General features: G+C 56.0%; 1 protein-coding gene across 3 annotated transcripts; it reads left to right on the plus strand.

Annotated features, from left to right (window-relative positions):
* The first annotated feature begins 3,893 nt into the window (after positions 1-3,893).
* Positions 3,894-13,190, plus strand: CA4 (carbonic anhydrase 4). 3 transcript variants are annotated; one of them, XM_019732613.2, is made up of 8 exons: positions 3,894-3,939; positions 9,204-9,254; positions 10,120-10,275; positions 10,936-11,081; positions 11,200-11,298; positions 11,563-11,626; positions 11,796-11,962; positions 12,875-13,190. In XM_019732613.2, the coding sequence occupies exons 1-8, from the start codon at positions 3,909-3,911 to the stop codon at positions 13,067-13,069; spliced, it is 909 nt and encodes a 302-aa protein (XP_019588172.2). In that variant the 5' UTR covers positions 3,894-3,908; the 3' UTR covers positions 13,070-13,190. The 3 variants fall into 3 exon arrangements, with proteins under 3 accessions (XP_019588172.2, XP_074175734.1, XP_019588171.2); XM_074319633.1 differs by lacking the exon at positions 3,894-3,939 and adding an exon at positions 4,018-4,303; XM_019732612.2 differs by lacking the exon at positions 3,894-3,939 and having other exon boundaries at positions 9,125-9,254.
* Positions 13,191-13,664: the final 474 nt, after the last annotated feature.

Here is a 13,664-nt window from a genome sequence, read left to right on the forward strand (position 1 = left end):
CTCTCCAGTTTCATCTCTTGGCACTCTTACCTCTCATTGATTCTCCTTTCAACCTTCTATGCCTTTTCTCATTCTGTTTCCTCTGTCTGGATTTCCCTTTCTTTTGTGGATTCACATCTACTTGTCTTCTAATACTCAGCTTATCTCCTCTAGGAAGACATCTTCGATTACCCACCCACTGGCTCGGTTGTGTGCCATTCCTCTGGGTTCCTGTGATATCATGGGCATATGCCATTGTTGCCCTAAACAGCAAGTAATTACAGATGAAGTTTATTGAGCACTTACTAGGCAAGTGTCTGACCCTCTACCAGGCTCTTTACCCAGCATCATCTAGTTGAATCCTAACCATACCCATGGGAAGGAGATGCTGTCTTTATGCCCATTTTCTTTTTTCTTTTTTTCTTTTTTTTATTTTATTGGGGAAGGGGAACAGGACTTTATTGGGGAACAATGGTCAAATTGTCCTTTCAATCTTAGTTGTGGAGGGTTCTGTTCAGCTTCAAGTTGTTGTTCTTTCAGTCTTAGTTGTGGAGGGCGCAGCTCAGCTCCAGGTCCAGTTGCCGTTGCTAGTTGCAGGGGGCGCAGCCCACCATCCCTTGCAGGACTCGAGGAATTGAACTGGCAACCTTGTGGTTGAGAGGACGCGCTCCAACCAACTGAGCCATCCGGGAGCTCAGCTGCAGCTCAGCTCAAGGTGCCGTGTTCAATCTTAGTTGCAGGGGGCGGAGCCCACCATCCCTTGCGGGACTCGAGGAATTGAACTGGCAACCTTGTGGTTGAGAGCCCACGCTCCAACCAACAACTGAGCCATCTGGGAGGCAGCTCAGCTCAAGGTGCCGTGTTCAATCTTAGTTGCAGGGGGCAGAGCCCACCATCCCTTGCAGGACTCGAGGAATTGAACTGGCAACCTTGTGGTTGAGAGCCCACTGGCCCATGTGGGAATCGAACCGGCAGCCTTCGGAGTTAGGAGCACGGAGCTCTAACCGCCTGAGCCACCAGGCCGGCCCTGCCCATTTTCTTAATCAGGACACAGCTGGAGGAAGGTGAAGGGTGAGTGTTAGGGTTGGAACATGAACACAGGGCTGTGTTATTCCAAAGCCTATTTGAAGCTTCTGCCATATCCTCTGTCTGCCCACCTCACCTCCTGAAGACAGACATAGTAGATTTCTGTTTAAGGATATGTACTAGACCTTCTCCTGACCTACAAACACCAGGGGTGCAGTTACTTGCTCCTTTGTGCCTCCACCCCACTCTGCCAATCAGAGTTCCAGGAAAGCGTGAATCCAAATCTCACATTCTCTGGGCCATGCAGTTGGGGCTTCCTTACTTGACCCTCAGCTTTCCTCACTCCTCCCTAGATCTTAGGCGCCTAGCCCAGTGTCCCCTGCCACATCTACACCTGCCTAGGGTCAGGTTTAATCCAGGTAGAGGGTACCTCCCCTCCAAGGTCATAGTCACATATGCTAATACGCCCAGCCTGGGCCATCCCTCCTCAGGCTTTAGCTCACTGAATTCTCACAGTAACCTAGGAGGAAGATAGGGGTATAGTTTTCATTTTACAGATGAGGGAAACTGAGGCTCGACTGATCTCACAGAGTAAGTGAGTGGATCCAGAAATGACCCCATGGTTGTCTGACCTCCAAGTCTTTCAGTTTCCCCATTGCCTCCCTCCAGTTCCGGGCAGAGCCTCACAAGTGAAAATCCTGAAGGTGAGAACTGTGATTCATCTCTGCACCTGCGATGGGTCAGTATGACACCCAGGCACCGTGAGGCCGGTTGTGAACGTTTGGGCTGGGCAGGTGCTGGCTCACAGCAAGCCCAATAACTGTTTATTGGTAGAAGCCAACAGGGCAAGGATTACCATCCCCACCTTAGAGAGGAGGAAGTTGCCATCAGAGAGGAGTAGAAAAGTTGCCCAAGGTCATCACTGAGTCAGAAGAGCAGGACTTGAATGCAGGCTACCCAGGGACCCTGTGCAGAGCGAGGGGGAGGAGGCTGTGACAAGGCGGGGGGTTACAGGGCCTGGGCTGGCAGTTTTATGGGTCCTGTAAGTCACAGAGATGTGTCAGGGCCATCCCTATTCTAATGATCCCTGCTCTAATGAGGGCCATGTGCCCTCCCTTGGGGCGGGGCCTGGTATGGCCTAGACAGTGACAGGTGACTAGTTCCTGGCAGGCCAGCATAGGAGTCCGGGCTGGGAATGTGAAGACCAGGGCCCCCTGCCCTGTGGAACCTTAGAATCAGAGATGGCAGGCACATTTCGAATGTACAGCCTCTGTGGGGCCTGTGATTAAGACACTGTGAAGAAGCGCCATCCTTAACCTCCTCCCCTGCTCCAAGCCTCAGAGGGGACCCCCCCACACACTGGGGTCTTGTTCTCCTTCCCCATCTTGTTGGCCCCAAAACATACTAAGGGGTGTGCTGACCAGACAGGAGCAGGATCACCTAGGGGTCAGCTCCCCTTTCCACACTCCTCTCCCCTGGGGGGCCCCAATGCAAAGGACTTTGAAGTGGGTCCAAAAGTCACCAATCAGTAGCCCCTTAATCCCACCAAAGGTTCCCAAGTGTCCCTCCTGCCTGTCAGGGGGCTGGCCTGGGGTCTCGGGGACCCTCTGAAGCCGATGTCATTCCCAGGCATAGTTTTCCTCCACTCTTCCCCACCCTACCTTTCCCCCGTCCTGAAAGGTATCTTCTACAGCTCTGTGAACATAAATCCACTCTCCAGAAAAGGCCCTGGGGTGTGGACTCCCTCCTCTGACTGTCGTCATCCCAGGCTGGTGCTGACAGTCTAAAGCAGTGTGGACAATAAGACCCTAGGCTGCCGAGGACAGCCTCTCCCCTCCTGCCTCGCTGTAGAATCAAAGCTGCTCCTTGAGGCTGTGTGATCCCGAGCCAGGAGGTGGGGGGTGGGGGGAGTCTGTCAGGACTCTAACCCAAAGGAAGCCCCTTTGCCCCGGGTAGTTCTGGGGGAGGCAGTCTCTCTTTGGAGTTCTCTAGCCTAGGTTCAAAGGCTGCTGGGGGCTGAGAGGTTGGCAGCGGATGGGGAAGCGAGTAGACCAGAAAACCAGGGCTTCCTGTTGATGGAGGGGGCCCGAGCCCACCGCCTGGTGCGCAGTCCCTCTTCCCCACCCAAGTCTGAGCTTCGCAAACTCCCACAAAAGCTCCCACGCCATGTGGGACACCCGGTACCTAGAGCCAAGAAGGAGTCTAGAGGCATGGCAGCAGGAGGGCCATAGCCAGGAGAGGGAAGAGCTAGCTGCCTCTCCATGGCGCCCCACCCCCAGCCCCATTCCCCCAAATGTCAGCGCCTCCTTCAAAGGCACTTTCTTTTCCCTAAACTCATCTGAAGATCCTGGCAAACGAGAGAACTGGGGGTGCAATCAGAGCCTGGTTTCTTATCTTCCCATCTCATCTCAGGGGTGGAGTTTGGGGCCTCAATAAAACCCGGCCTCTCCTTTCTGACCCCATAAGTTTTTTTCACTGAGCCCCTTTGCAATTCTTTGCAGTTTCTCAATTCTGCCCCCCTCGGCCCCCTCTGCTCTGGCCATCACATAAACACCCAGTCATTTAGGGGGCATCTTCACTGTGTTGGAAAAAGAGCCTTTGGTCCGCTTGGCAATTCAGTTTGGAGGACACATTACAAGAGATGACACGGAGAATCCGCAGCCACCGGCTGAGAGAGAGAAGCCCTGTTTCTGGGGACACCGGATTCAACAAATACCATCGCACGTCCCTCAGCTTCAACTTCGCCTCTAAGACTACCTGCACCGCCCCACCCCTCACCCAAACCCATCTCAGGGCCCCCGCGGTCCGCTCCCTAGACGAGAGGGCTGCGCAGCCGCCCGCACCACAGTGAGAGAAGTCGGGAATCCCGGACACTCGCCCTTGCGTGGATCAAGCACCTTGCGATGTTGCTCGGGTTCCCAAATCAGGGACCAGGTGTGGGATGCGGAGAGGCGCGACTGGGGGTGGCGGAGAGGGCACTTCTCTGAGGGGAGAGGACGCAGAGATGGGGATGCTAGCGCACTGAGCAAGGTGGGGGTGGAGTGGAGGATTTCAGATCAGGGACAGGACGCGGGGAGGGGAGGCTCCGCTAAGGGGAGGAGCCGCTACCCGCGTCCCGCTGTCGGGGCTCCCTCCCGTCGCGGCTCCACTATAAAATCCCGGCCCGCCTGGTCGCGGCACCCCCGGCGGCCTCCTCGGTGCGCGACCCCCGGCTTGGACGTGTCTTCGTTCCTGCGCAGGATGCGGCTGCTGCTGGCGCTCCTGGCCCTCGCCGCCGCCCGGCCCCTGGCCCGCGCAGGTGAACGCCTGGGCTTCGGCCCGGTGCCCCTTGGGTAGCCGGCTCTGCGACCCCACCCTGCGCCCCCACCCTGCGCCCCCACCCCGCACCCCTCGCCCAGGCTGCGGCCGCTCGCCGCCAGTGCGCGCGGGCTGCGCGTCCGTCCGGGATGGCGTGTGCGTCCGGAGCCGCGAGGCTGCGGGCGGACAGGGCGAGAGGGGGCTCGTGTGCGCACACGAACGGCCACTGCGGTGCGGGGGGAGCGTGTGCACGCGTGTGCGCGGCGGCCCTGAGCGAGACGAGCGTGCGACTCGGCGAGAAGGATGCTTCTCGGGCCCGCCCCGACACACGCCTCCGCTTCTCGCCCTTTCTGGCGTTTCAGGAGGTGCTGGTTCTCCTCAGTGGGTCGGGGGGTCGCTGTCGGTCCCGCCGGGGCTCGGTGCTGGGTGGTGGCCCCCCGCCCAGAGCAAAGGCAACGCATTGGGTGTGGCGGGGCCCTGGCATCCCCACCCTGGGTTCCTTATTCCCGACGCTGCCAGCTCCTTTCACCTCCCCAGCTCCCAGCGCTGTATTGGGAGCCTGGCTGGGGGCACCCGGAGACCCGAGGTCCTGGCCAAGCCGGTCTTTCTGGCCAGGGTGATTTTTGTTTAAAGATTAATGGTGAGGCCAAGCTCTTAATTATTCGCCTAGGTGGGAGGTAGCAGGAGAGGCGTGTTAATATTTGATAAGGATCTGAAGGCGCTTCCAGCGACTGGGCACAGGAAGCCGGGAGTCACCTTCTCTGTGACCCTACAGGGCACCGTCTCCTTCGCAGGGAGCCCCTCGGAGGATCCTTGGGGTCCATCTGCCCAAATCTCTTCTCCAAACCTAGATGCTCCTCCCGTGGAGTCATGAAGGCTGAGGGTCCCGGAACAGCAGAGGAGAGAATGGATACAGGTTGCAGGAGAGACTGAGCTGGCGGGTCGGGGTGCGTGGGGTCCGGGAGGATGAGGGGAATTTTACAGCAACTGCCTCTCTCTAGAAGAGGAAAGAGAAAAGGCAGAGGAGGGGTTCGGAACAGGCCTCCCCAAGATGTGTCTCCTTGGCATGTGAATTGTGTTGGGCTGAAGGCAATGGAGAAACTTCTACCTCTCCCTCGAAGCATTAAAATTGGAGGCCTGGCTCATAATAAGAGTTATTACCAGAAATAAGTTTTTATGAGGGATCTGTAGGGTGGGGCAAACACTAATTACTGAACACCTGCTCTTTTATTGTTTTGTGAATGAACTTCCTCCCCTCTGAAGCCCCAAGGTGTCATAACTCGTCCTTAGTTCAAAATGCCATATACACCTCATTTCCCCTTTCTGTTTCTGAACCTCCCCTGTATGTGGGGTTCTGGCACATACATATGTAATTAAATTTGGTCATTTTCTCCTGTTAATCTGTCTCATGTCTACTTGATTATTAGACCAGGCGAAAGAACCTGGAAGGATAGAGGAAAGTTTCTTCCTCCCCCACAATAGGATGTGACATTTTTTAGTCCTAGAGTTGGACGTTTGAAACCCAGCTGCTAAGCAGCTGGGCTTAGTAGGAAGAGAAATGCTTTGAAATTAATTTGGTCACTTTGTAGCCGTGTGGCCTTCGGTAAATCACTTAATCTCAGTTTTCTCATTTATGAAACCGGGATGGTAATTCTAATGTCAGGTGTTGTCTTAAGGATTCAGATAAAATAGTGGGTGTAAGTGCTTAGAGCAGGGGTGTCAAAACTTTTTTCAACGTTTTTTACCAAGGGCCATATGCGATAAAATACACAAACAGCTGGGCCACTCACTCAGGCGAAGTACAGATTGCCTCACCTGGTTTACTTAAGTAAACTAAATATATTTTTTAATTTGCTGCGGGCCAATTAACAATGGATTGGGGACCGCAGTTGTCCCGAGGGCTGTAGTTTTGACACCCCTGGTTTAGAGGGAGCCTGTGTGGCACATGGCCGGCATTCTATGCGTGATGGCTACCATCACTTTCTACCACTGGCCTGGGGCCAGCCAGCCAGGAATTTATCTCAGCTGCCCCCTCACACAAGCTGTGCTCCCCTTAGGGCCTGAGGCTTTCTGACTGGGAACTGCCAAGGGACCGGCTGCCTTCCTCCACCCACTTCATCCCCTAGGAAACTGGAGGCTGGAGAGGAACCTGGCTGTACATTAAAATCCCCAGAGCATCTGGTGCCGTGCAGAAAGGAAGGAAGAGGATATTGGGCCCCTTCAGAGTCTCAGACCCCTGGCCAGGAATTGCTGAGACTTTGCCCGGGACCTACGTGGGTTTTGCTGAGCTGGTTTTCAGGATTCCTCCCTCCCCCTAGAGTGGGAGGGTGGGGTGAGCAAGGTCCATCAAAGATAGCTTTTCCAGTAAGTTCTAAAGAAGAGGGGATGGGTGATGGGTAAGTTAAGGGTGACAGGCAGTGACTGGGTGATTGGTGATGGTTGTTAGGTCCCTCACTCCATCTCTGGTTAGGGCAGGTGGATTAGGTGGAGCCTGGAGCTTGGAGCCAACACCTGACATTAGAAGCTCCTCTCCTTCCCAGGCCCTCTTGGAGGTGGCCTAAGGCAGCAGAGCGGGCTGGTAATCATCTGTAAGGGCAGCCCTCTCGTGAACAAATACAGGAACCAGCGCGGGTCTGTGCCCCTACCACTGCTTGCCTGAAAACCAGCCCCCGACCCTCAGCCAATGGACATGGACTTGACCCCTGGCCTTGGCCTCATCAACAGTATGTTTTCCTGGCTCCTGCCTCCTGCAAAGAGTAGTTACAAGAGCATTCAGCCAAGCAGGTCAAAAGTTTCTATGATTAAGACAGTGGATCAGAGGTTACCATTACAAACCCAGGAGCTGTAGCCAGAGGCAGGAAAAAGCAAATTCCTAAGTAAAGCTCAGCCTGGACTAGATGGGCCCTGGGGAGGCTCAGAGGGGGTTCCATCCTTCAGAGCTGGCTCCCCAGGACTCTGGCTTCAGTAAGGCTTCTGTTGGAGTGGCTTTCCCTTGGACCTCCAGTCCAGAGGAGGGGCCAGCTTGACCTTGGAGGCCTCATCTGCCTTCAGGACCTCTGAGAGGTGACGACATAAGAGAATTATCACCAGGAGCCTTCCGAGTACAGATGACCTCCCATCCATTGTCTCTTCAGACACTCGCTCCTTCTGTCTGAGGAAGAATGTAGAGCTCAGAATAAGTCAGTGAACTTTCCTGCAGAGAGTAAGCAAGAGGCAGAGCTAGGGCTGGAAACCAGGTGAACGGGCTCCAGCTTCCCAGCTCCTTCCACCTGCAGGAAAGGGCCTAGATGTGACGTGGCCATTGCCTCGTAACCCATATGGCGGTTCTCAGATGCAGCAACTCACAGAGGCAGGAAAGCCCTGTCCAGGGCAGGGGGTGGACTGTCGTGGGGAAGACACTCAGGGACTGTCCATCTCTGAAAGAGGCTGTGCCAGCAGGGTAGGTGAAGCATTGGATGCAGAGCTGGGGAACTCAAAACCCAAGGTGGCTCTGAGGTCTGAGGGAGAGGATGCCCGTTTTCTGTGGGCGCTCACTCTCCTGGCCTCAAACCCTTCCTCTCACCCCCTACCAAGAACCTAACCTCATGGCCCCCTCCCCACCTTGTCCCCATTCCAGGGACCCCAGAGGAGGTGGAGTTGGAGGCAGCTCAGGCAAGAAGGTGGGGATGGAGGGCGGGGGCATACTCAGAGTCTGCAGCTCAGGCTGAGTGGGAAGCTGTGCTTTTCTTAGGAATTTCCTCATCCCTGAATTCTTTCCAACTTGGCTTTGGCCATCTGTGCACTGATGGGAGGCCAGAGGGAGGGAGGCAAGGGGAAGGGAAGGGCTCATCAGAGACTTTACTAAGTTCCGGGCTACCTGGAACACTCCTACCATCTCTCATTTAATCTTCCTCACAGCCCGATGAGGTGGGTGGTATTAGTTCCATTTTACAGATGATAAAATTGAGGCTTAGAGAGATTAAGTGACTTGCTCCTAAACCAACAGCTCCTACATGGCTCAGCCAGAATTCTAGCTCTGGATCAAATGCTTTGTCCACACTGCTGGCACAGTCTCTCTCTCTCTCTCTCTCTCAATCAGATTTTAATTAGAGCAGGTTTAGGTTTACAGAAAAACTGAGCAGAAAGCACAGAGAGCTCCCACGTGCCCCCTCTGCCCCTGCACAGTGTCCCCTAGTGTTATTATTAGTCAACAACTGCATTAGTGTGGGACGTTTGTGGTGCAGCCTCTTTCCAGAGATGCTGGTTCTACTGCCCTGAGGCAGAGCTAGGATTAGAACCTGCGTCTGTCTGACCCAAACACCAGGACTGTGGGATGGTGGGGCAGGGGGAAAGGTCTGGATGTCTTCCTTGCTGTGGGGCTGTGAACGCTTAGCCAAGTGTTATTAGATCTTAATAACGCAAGAAGGTGTGTTCGGGGGAGGGGCCGGCCTAATCTCCATCACCCCACTGGTCAACTCTGGGAAGGCAGCCAGGCTAAACCTGTCTCTATTGTCAGGAGGGGAGGCCAGGCCCTTATACGTCTCCTCCCCTCTCACCAGAGCCTTCCTTCCAGGTTTGGGGGAAGGGATGCAAAGAGAGAGGGGGAGGCTGATGAGCAACAAATGGAGAGTGTCGAGTCAGCTGGCCTCAGAGGGGTCTCCTCAAGGGTTGGTGGCTGTTTTGCCCAGCCTTGCCCAGCCTTGCCCTTGCCGTGGCAGGACGCCCAGTAGATCAGCCACGGGTCAGGGACACCTGAGACCTGGCTGCTTCAACTACCTCCTTCCCCCATCTGTACATTTTCTTCTTAAGTCTCCTTCCCCTGGGCCCTCTGTCCCAGACGCCAGGAACATAGAGACGTATGTGCACACGACACACGGACACGTGTACGCACAGCCTTCACATCCCTCCTCTCTCTGCTCCAGAGTCACACTGGTGCTACAAGACTCAAGCCAACGCCTCCAACCCCTGCTTGGGTAAGTACAGAGAGTCTTGGAGACAGGCCTTTCTGTGTGATGGGCACCGTCCAAGTGGAAATGGAGACCCAATGAGGGTGGGAAGGATGAGGGGTAATGATGCCCCCAGTCACATATCAGCTCTTAACATACACGCACACACACATACACTCCTGGTGCTTAGGGGAAAAGGAATATAGAGTGACTTGAGCCTTCCCTGGTACCTCCCATCACTATCACCAAGAAGCTGAGTCTTTTATGAAATCAATCATCAGCAGCAGCAAATGGAGACCTACATGATGCTTTTTCTCCTAGGAGAATGGACAGTTGCTTCTATTCCATTGCAGGGGAACCTGAGAGGTCCTCCTTTGCCTTTTCTCATCGAATGCTGACCCATTTCCCCCCGCAGTCTGCTTGCTTCCTGCCTCTGCTGTTTGGTGGCTGGACGGTGCTTCCCCACCCCCACCCCAGCTCTGCCCAACAGGGAGTTGGAGTCACCAGGGTGTGGGGAGCCAGGTTCCTCCAGGGGCTACTTCCCCACCTCCCAGCCTTAGACAGTGCTTAGTGTCAGAGTCAGGTGTCCTTTCAGAAGCAGCCCTTCCAGGGGACTCCACTCCACCCCTTCCAAGAGCCCTCCAATTTACCTTATTTGAACTTCATCACTTGCTGCCAGACCTGCTAGCTTTGCATATGAGTGTGCTGTGCGTGTGTGAGTGTGTGTGAGTGTGAGTGTACCTGAGGAGGGAGGCCCCTGCAATACAGCCTACGAGCCACCCCAAGACCTTGCTACCTGTGAGCTGAGTGTGTGGGCCTGGCCTCTGGGGAGCAGTGGAGGCTACACCCTCATGCAAGCACCCCTGATGCGGCCCCCTCCCTCCCTGCTCAGGGCCAGACCAGTGGGGTGGTGACTGCAAGAAGGACCGCCAGTCCCCCATCAACATTGTCACCACCAAGGCACAGGTGGATCCACACCTGGGGCCCTTCTCCTTCTCTGGCTATGACAAGAAGCAAAAGTGGACTGTCCAAAACAATGGGCACACAGGTGCGTCCCAGGCAGGATGGAGGAGCTGGGCAGACATGGGCACTGGGGCCAGGAACCCCTGAGTTCCGTGAGGATTGAGAGGGCACACAGGCCAAGGTCCACCTTTGCTGAGGAGAAGCTGGACAGCCTAGCTGGGGGAGGGTAGAGGGAACAGGAGGGGCTTCCGAAAGCAGGGAACACTCTCCAGCAGCATTTCCCATACTTCCACCAGACCAGACTTGGGGGTGGGGGGTGGGGACATGTTCTAGGATGAAGGAACAACATGTGCAAAGCCGTGCAGGCGTGAAACAGCTTGGGGTGTTCAGGGAACTTCACGTGGCTTCGTGTGGATGGAGGACAGAGAGTGAAGCTGGGAGGGGCTGAGCCAGTCCAGGGTCAGCAGAGCTGGGCCCAGGGGCAGGTCACCCAGAGCCAAGGAGGTTGGCTGAGGACGCCAGGGCCCGGTAGAAAGGGCTGGAGCAAGAGAAGGACTGACCGAGTTTCATGGTTGCGGTGGGAGAGGCAGACAGGGAGGCCTGGGGCTGAACCACCCATCTCGTCCCCTCCCTCCAGGCCCAGAGCGCAAGAAGGGTAGGAGGAAAGGTCTTGCGTGGGTGGAGCTGGCCAGCGTGGGCAGGGGGAGGTGGATGTGAGGACCCGGACCCCTCCTGTGCCCTCCAGTGCTGATGCTGCTGGGGGACGAGGCCACTGTCGCTGGAGGAGGCTTGGCCGCCCAGTACCGGGCCACGCAGCTGCACCTGCACTGGTCCAAGGAGCTGGATGCAGGCTCGGAGCACAGCCTGGATGGGGAGCACTTTGCCATGGAGGTGAGTGGCCCCCCACTGGGTCGGTGCTGAGGCTGGGCTCTGGATGTACCTGCCTTAGGCAAGAAGAGTGGTCCAGCCCCTCACAAGTCCTCTCTCCATCCTTCTCAACCACCACCAGATGCACATCGTACATGAGAAAGAGAAGGGGACATCAAGGAACAAGAAAGAGGACCAGGACCCCCAAGATGAGATCGCAGTGTTGGCCTTCCTGGTGGAGGTGGGACCCCCATCCCCCAGGGTCCGAGGGGCTGCTTCTTAAGATCCAGAGACCTGGGATTCTAGCAAGACCGGGGGAGCCTGGGGAGGCCCTGACTTCTCCTCTGTTTCTCCATGATTTGTACACCCCCAGGCGGGGAGCCCAGAGTATCTCAGGGCCTCAGTCCCAGGAGCTGCCTGCCCTCCTTACCCCAGACCAAGAGAACAAACTCAGGGTCACAACCGGCCCCCACACCCCTCTCAAGCCTCTTCCCTCCTGTTCCAGGCTGGATCCAAGAACGAAGGCTTCCAGCCCCTGGTGGAGGCGCTGTCTGATATCCCCAGACCCAGTGAGTCAGAATGACCGGGGAAGGAGGCTGAGGTGGTGAGGGGACGGATGGAGACTTCTTCCTGCAAAAGGGGGGCCTGGGTTCTCAGAGTGAGGTGTGTGAGGGGGCTCTCAGAGCCTCTGAGATTCCCCTCTTCTCTACCTTTATCCACCCCCCACCCCCGCACCAGAGATGACCACCACGATAAAAGACAGCATCAGCCTATTTGACCTGCTCCCTGAGAAGGAGAAGCTGGGGTACTACTTCCGCTACCCGGGCTCGCTCACCACGCCGGGCTGTGAGGAGAAGGTTGTATGGACCGTGTTCGAGGAGCCCATTCAACTGCACAGGAACCAGGTACACAGGGTGCAGCCTCCCACTGCCCAGCTCCCCACAAACTGTTCCTCTGGATCCCCCCAGAGGCCCCCGGGCTGGGGTGGGGGTGGGGCACCCCGGGAAGCTGCGGGCCTGTTGGTTGAAGCCACAGACACACCCTGTGGGAGACAGATAAGAAAGGTCCCAGCTATCACATTGCTAGGTTGAGGGCTGGAGGGGAGGCTGTGGCAGGGGCATCAGAAAAGGCTTCCAGGCTGCACCCTGAAAAGTAGGTGGGAGTCATCCAGCTGAGGTGGGGGTGGGAGGTCTGTGTCCTGGGGAAAGGTGCCAGCGTGGGAGGGCAGGGCTGGCCATGAGCAACTGAGTGGTCAGTGTCGCCACAGGAGGAAAACAGTTCATTCATGCAACAAATGGTACTTGAGTCTGCACAACAGACTCAAGGGGATAGAGCAGTGAGCCAAAAGGGCCCCAGTCCCCGCCCCCCGCAGCATTTGTTCCAGGACAGTGGTTCTCAGAGGGTCCCTAGACCAGTGGCGTCAGCATCATCTGGAAACTTGCTAGACATTCTAATTCTTGGGTCTCACCCCAGACGTACTGAATCAGAAACTTTGTGGGTGGGACCCGGCAGTCTAGGACCCAACAAGTCCCCCCTCCCCCCAAGACATTAATGCATGCTCAAGCTTGAGGTGCGCTGTCCTACCTAAGTGTGGTAACAGTAGTTGTAATCATAGGCTAGGGGAAGCTAATGGGAATTGAGCCCCCACCAGTACCTAGTACTTTACACCTCTTATTCTTTCCATCTGGGAGGAAACCTGAGCAGTAGGGATTCCTAGCACCTTCATTACCAAGGGCAAGGTGGCTGGCTGGGGGTCACACAGCAGGGAGTGCAGCTCTCCCTGCCCGCCCTGCCTGCTGAGCTGTGTCCCTCCACAGATTCTTGCGTTCTCTGAGAAGCTGTACTATGACAACGAACAGAAACAGAAAATGACAGACAACATCAGACCCCTGCAGCCGAGGGGGAAGCGCCAGGTGCTCAAGTCCCAGGCCCCAGGCCGGCTGCTGCCCTCTCCGCTGCCTGCTCTGCTGTTCCCCACGCTCACCTGCCTGATGGCTGCCGTCCTCCGATGATGGCTCACTTCTGGACACTTGACTTCTGACTTCAGCCCTTCGAGGGCTTGGGCCTGCCTTCCGCAGGCTTCCCAGGTTGCACTTTGATGAGAATTAAAATATGGATATATTTTTAGAGAAACCTTTCTCAGGCCTCTTTTTCGTTCCCACCACTACCCCTGCCCTGTTCCCCTCCGCCTATTCCTGTTCCAGGGTATAGCCTTAAGTCCTGCAGGAAACACAAGGCACTTGCCCCCACATTTGGGAATTCCCTGTCTACGCCCCACTTGGAGAGAGGCGGAAGGCACCTCGGAGCTTCAACACAGAAAGGAGGAAGGCTGGTGGAGGCCACACAGACAGACGATGGCAGAGCCAACTGAGGCCCCAGCTGGTGCTTTGTCCTCTGCACTAGGGGCTGGATAGTGCAGGTTACGTGTGGGTACAGCCTAGACCAGGTGGGTGACGGACCATATATTTACAGAAATAGTTCTTGAGTGTCTATGTTCTAGACACTGGGGATATGGCAGGGAATGAGACAGACAGAAGTACCTGCCCTCTTAGAGTTCACAGTCTAGTGGGGAGACACTGGAAGTAAAAGAGACACATTGTACAATAT

Source organism: Rhinolophus sinicus, linkage group LG15, assembly GCF_036562045.2.
Source record: "Rhinolophus sinicus isolate RSC01 linkage group LG15, ASM3656204v1, whole genome shotgun sequence".
Classification (NCBI taxonomy): Eukaryota; Metazoa; Chordata; class Mammalia; order Chiroptera; family Rhinolophidae; genus Rhinolophus; species Rhinolophus sinicus.

Excerpts from the sequence above, each read along its gene's own strand:
- CA4 (XM_019732612.2), top strand. The coding sequence starts at position 9,140 with ATGTGCACACGACACACGGACACGTGTACGCACAGCCTTCACATCCCT. Across the intron at positions 11,082-11,199 it reads GGGAGCACTTTGCCATGGAG|ATGCACATCGTACATGAGAA; the intron begins GTGAGTGGCCCC and ends AACCACCACCAG. Across the intron at positions 11,963-12,874 it reads TTCAACTGCACAGGAACCAG|ATTCTTGCGTTCTCTGAGAA; the intron begins GTACACAGGGTG and ends GTCCCTCCACAG.